Genomic DNA, 5,208 nt, shown 5'->3' with positions numbered 1-5,208 from the left:
TGTGTGTGTGGTATTGACGCCGTTGTAGATCAGCTATAACAAATTAACGAGAACATCCTAGTTCCTCTCTGCCTTTGGGCCCACCTTCATGCTACCTGCCTCCTCGTTCAGGGCACTGGTAAAATCTGAGTCAGAGAGAAGCACAAAGCAGAGCTAATCCTGGCCTCCGAGTCAACAGCTGGGCAGGACCCTCCTGGCAGTGCCAGGGTTAACGCTGTGACCTCCTTAAAGCTGCTGAGGAGCCAGGGCTAATTTTACTCTCCTATCAGCTCTGCCAATCCCCGTTTTTGCCCAAGTGCTGAGATATGTTGGGAAGCACCCAGTCAGCACTTCTGCTGGCCCCGGAGGCAGCACGGGGCCCTGCTTTATGCAGAATGCAAAAAAAACCAGCGATGGCTTGCTGCTTGGCTCTGGAGTCGGGCCCTGAGAGCTCTGGGGGCAACACCCCAGCTGGTGCTGTGCGTAGGGGGAGGGGCTGTGATGCTTCCTTGCTCCCCGCTGTCTCCCACCCCGATGCGTCTTGTACTGAGCTGCACCGAGCTGAGCACAATGAGGGCCTCGGGGCAGCTCAGTACAGGACCCCTCAGGGAGGGTAACGTCAGAGCTGGCTGCCAAAGCTCTCAGTGCTGCCGCCTGCTGGAGAGCTTCGTTTCATACCCTGGCCCACCCCTCCTTGGCCCACTGCCATGGCGCATGCCCGTCACACAGTAGTGCAACCCCTAGCCACGAAGATCCTCCTGACTTTCAGAGAATCCCACCCACACCCTGGACCTGTTAGCTCTTTCTTAGACATCAAGGGAGCGGCCTTGTTCACAGCGCAGAAGAGAATTGAAGCTACGGCAGGCTAGGACGCCGGCGGGGCTTAATTTTGACCTGGTATATTTTCTGGCCACACACAGTGAGGCACACCTCAGGCTTGACAGTGTACCTTGTGCTCTGCAGTGTCCTGGTCACCAACTCTAGAGCCCGCTGCTTGGTTTCTAGGAGGAATACCAAGGTTGTTCACACTTCAAAGCGCTATTTAAAAATTATTCAGGAGTGGTGGCACGTGCCTTTAATTCCAGCACAGAGGTAACTGGAGCTCTGTGGGTTAGAGGCCAGCCTGGTCGACGCAGCAAGTCCCAGGGCTCTCTAGAGAGGCCCTATTTAAAAATAAATTGGATAGGGGTTGAAGGTGTGGTTCAGAGGCAGAATCCATACCTAGAATCCATGAGACTCTGGGCTCCATCCCTAACACAGCCAAAAGAAGACAAAAGAAAATACAAACAAGCAAAATCAAACCAAGCCCCTGAATGTGTGTACTCTCCTGCAGACCTGTGCCAAATGAGATGCTTGAGGAGGAAGTTGGGGGTGGGGGACAGAGACTAGTTTGGGGTGTGGGAATCTGAGAGTCGGGTTGTTGACGCACAATTGCGCTAATGCAAGGAATGGGCTGGGGCGGGGAGGAAGGGAGCAAGCAGTTACTTCATCAAGGACCATGCCAGGGAACGACAAGAAAGCCGCTGTTACCTCCCAAGGGGCTACTCGAGGAGAGATCACTGTTTGCCCCTTTTCAGGCTGGCCCGCTTCACTATCTGAGCCCCCTTCCTGCCCTCTAGCAGGTCCGGCTGTAGTCCACTCCCTCTTAGCTCCACCTGGAGACAGCATCAGAGACAGAAGAAAGAAGGAATCACACAGGCAGACGAGGGAAAACAGGCAGATGATGGAAAGGGACAGGGAGGAGGAGGTGGGGACACTGTCCACCGGAAGGGTAGCCAAAGGGCAGTCCGTGCAGACCGGAGCAAAGTAGAGGTGCGGCAGAGGTGAGCTTGCTGCGGCCGCCAGGGGGCCTGCAGCTTCTCAGTACCTTAGTAAGTTTCCTAAAGGATTCAATATCAGCTTCCAGATCCCCAGGGTCCACTAGGGGCCCCTCAACAATCACCTCCTCGTGCTGCTGGGTGTCAATGGCACCGGACGAGTCTACCTGACGAACGACTTTGCGAATGATCTGAAAGAGAGGGGGAGAGAAGGAGGGCTGGTCAGACCACCAGGAGACAGTGTGAGGCAGACAAGGTCCCGGCGGTGACATCAGGAGGAGAAGCAATAGCCTCTTGTCCCTGGTCCATCGGGGTCCAAGAAGAAACTTTTCTCTACTGTCATTTAAGGGGACCGTTAGGGGAGCTTGAATGTGGGGAGTGAGCACTGTGGGCATGTTTCCTTGACCGCTGGCTCAGCCACGTGCAATGCCTCCTTAGCCTCCCGCATTCCACTCTGTTTCTTAGGATAGAAGCTGGTGCTGGCCCATCCTATCTCTCCAGTGCCTAAGGGCACAGGCAGCCCCTTTTCTTCTCTGTGTGGCTGTCCCACTCACCTGCTTCATACTCATGTATCCAGAATGGGAGATGAACATAAAACATGGTTCAGGCCCTTAGGAAGGGGCCAGGACAGATGGGGCTGTGGCCCCCTATGTGAGCGGCAGCCCTGGTGAAACATAATGCACCCTCTCCTGCTTTCTTCCTTGCCGGGCAATGTGAACCTATCGTGCTGACTGATGCATGCCATCAGCCCATTAAGTTTCTACAGCCTTGCTGCTAAGGGAGGCCTTGGGAACAGCTCATTGTCTCAGGGTCAACCTCACAGGCCTTGGGCTGTATGTTTCACGGGAGCTGATCCTTCTGGAATAGGGAAGCTGGAACTATTCACGCTGAGTTAAGCCTTGAGGTTACAAGGTCCCCAGATGTCCCGACTGCAGGGGACCTGAAGGTCTCTCTCCTGAGTTACCCCGAATCACCGAGGTGTCGGGCCACAGCCTGCCTACCCCATCAGGGCAGCAGTAAGAAGCGGGTGTACACTGAGCCCCACCCCTTCAGCTTCCATTTCCCACCAGTTTCTCCCCAACTTAGAGGCTCTACACTCACCTTCTTGGTGACAATGTTGCCCTGTTCGTCTGTGAATTGTTCCTCTGTCACCTGCTCTCCTGGAATATTCTGGAGCTCATCCCCCTGGAGTCAGAAGAAGGGAAAGACCCAGATTGGTAAGTGGGATTTTTTTGAAGAAGAGCAGGAGATGAGGAACTAGAAAAGCCGTGGCAGCAACAGAAGTGTCCAGTAAAGCCCGGAGCTCAGCAAGTAGCCCCAGACAAACTAGGGCTCCCACGGCGTTGCAGCACCCTGTGGGGCCATGAGCCCTGAGACAGGCTGGGGCCAGAGCTCCCAAGAGCTCTGTGTGCTTGATATTGCCATGGTAGCAATACAGGGTGATTATGAAAGTTCCTGAAGGCCCCCCAAGAGAAGTATGGGAGAGAATGCCCCGGACATCACTGCCCTGGAGGTGACTTGAATTCCAAAGTTGGCAACAGAAACGCAATAAGAGCAGAAGTCCTAAGCCCCAGAGCTGATTATCTCTACTACTTAATGCTGGGCACTGGGGTAGGTCTGAGCGGGCGCCTAAGCATCTGTGGTTCCCAGAACGCAAAGAGGTCTTCCTGGTCTCATCTGTCTGTCATATCTCCTGGTGTGAGTCGGCATTCTCTCAGCCTCACCCTGAGCATGCATTAGAGAGTCCCTGCCGACTGTCCTGCCTCACCCTAGGTCCAGCCCCCTGTTCTGCCGCTTGCCTGGTGTTACCTTCAGGAAGACCCGTCGGCGGACCACTCTGGTGGAGATGGTCTCCTCGTCGTCGCTCAGGCCCTCGCTCTCCCCCAGCTCCTTGTCCAGCTCCTGGTGAATGTGCTTCAGCACAAAGCACAGGGAGCCTTTGACAATGTGCATCACATTCTGGCAGCTGACTAGGAAGAAGCCCAGCAACACCAGAGTGACCAGGAGCTGGGTGATGAAGGTCCACATCCTCCTCTCTTCCCTCTCCTCACCAGCCTGGCCCTCCAGGGACCAGGGACACCAGGGGCCCAGCTGCTGTGGAGATCCAATTTCTCATTCTCCTCTTGGACTCCCGAGGCCCCCAGCAACCCCTTCTGTTCTGTCTCTGCCTCTCTTGCTCTTTATCCCTTATTCTAAACAGGAGACCAAACGATCTCTCCCGAGTGCCTCTCTTAGCTGGGACAGCATGACCCAAGTGTCCTTTCTGCCAAACAGCCTGGGATCTCTCCTCACACCCCACAGGACGTCAGCCTTCTATAATTTTAGCTCTCAAGGCAGCTGCTGCTGTCCAACGGGGATGAAGTGGGAAAACAGGTGCCGTGCCTGGGGCTCAGAAGTGCATGGCAGAGTCACCATGGAGAGGGAAACCAGGCTTGCCTTTGGGAGCCAGAGGGACTCCATAAGTCAAGGCGCCTCAAGAATGCAGCTACTTTTGTGTCTCCATGGGTAGCTGTTTCTGTGTTGAGGGAGTATGGACCAGGAAAGCTAAACATTTGTTTAAAAACTACCCTAAGGTGAGCAACTTGTTCAGACCCAGTCAAGGGAAGAGGTGCTGGGCCACTGGGAAGCCAGGCTGTCATTCCTGTCAGCCCTGAAGGCCTTCGGCATGGCATTGGCCCATCTCAAAGGCTCTTCTTAGGCTGGAGTGGAGATGCCCACAGAAGAGAAGCCACTCCTAGCAACACTTGTGTTTGGAGAATCACCTCGCACACTCAGTCACAGCAGGCCCCGAGGATCTCCTGTTCTGGATCAGGCTACTCTCCTCTGAGCCCCGGCCTACCCCAGCAGCAAGAACCCAGCCTTGGGACAAGGCACACCACGGCAGGGGCTCGGGAAAGTCAGTCACCTTCTTCTGTGCCTCAGTTTCTTCACTCATGGCACAAGGCTCACTGTGCTTTCCTTGCTGCTCTTGGGAATGCTGGCTGCCTCCTACAGGGGCTCACACTACTGCGGTGCACTCTGCCCTCTAGAGACCAGCCTATTTCCTGGGTTCACACAGCCACCGCCATCCTTCCCATTTTGGCTGAAGGACAGGGGTGAAGCGAGTGACAGCAATGTATCTACATGAAAAGAAAGGTTAAGTAAACGAAAGAGGTTTCCCAATTCTATCACCCCGAACGGCTTCACTTCAGTAGGAAAATGCTTGGAAATACCAAATCCCCATACAAAAACACTGCAGGCTGAAGGAGAACATTTCATTATAGCTGAGCTAAGAAGAATCTAGGCTGGAGGATAATGGTGGGATGTAACAGTGATGGAATGGTTTGTGGACTATGCCTGAAGCCCTGTGTGACTGATCCTAGCATGCACACTCATGACTACACACAGACACACACACACACAGACACACACA

At 54.4% G+C, this 5,208-nt stretch overlaps 1 protein-coding gene across 7 annotated transcripts in view; it reads right to left on the bottom strand.

Moving 5' to 3' along the window:
• Ank1 (ankyrin 1) overlaps positions 1–5,208 on the bottom strand; it is a 182,076-nt gene that overhangs the window by 5,313 nt on the left and 171,555 nt on the right. For all 7 annotated transcript variants that reach the window (XM_005362423.3, XM_013352009.2, XM_013352010.2 and 4 more), the window contains 3 exons: positions 2,898–2,981; positions 1,922–1,987; positions 1,510–1,634 (listed from right to left, as the gene is read on the bottom strand). In XM_005362423.3, coding sequence (XP_005362480.1) covers positions 1,536–1,634; positions 1,922–1,987; positions 2,898–2,981 — 249 coding nt within the window. In that variant the 3' untranslated portion in view covers positions 1,510–1,535. The remainder of the gene's footprint in view (positions 1–1,509; positions 1,635–1,921; positions 1,988–2,897; positions 2,982–5,208) is intronic.

This window comes from Microtus ochrogaster, linkage group LG7_11 (assembly GCF_000317375.1).
Source record: "Microtus ochrogaster isolate Prairie Vole_2 linkage group LG7_11, MicOch1.0, whole genome shotgun sequence".
Classification (NCBI taxonomy): domain Eukaryota; kingdom Metazoa; phylum Chordata; class Mammalia; order Rodentia; family Cricetidae; genus Microtus; species Microtus ochrogaster.
Note: the sequence above shows the minus strand (reverse complement) of the source record. Positions and strands in the feature narration are given on the sequence as shown.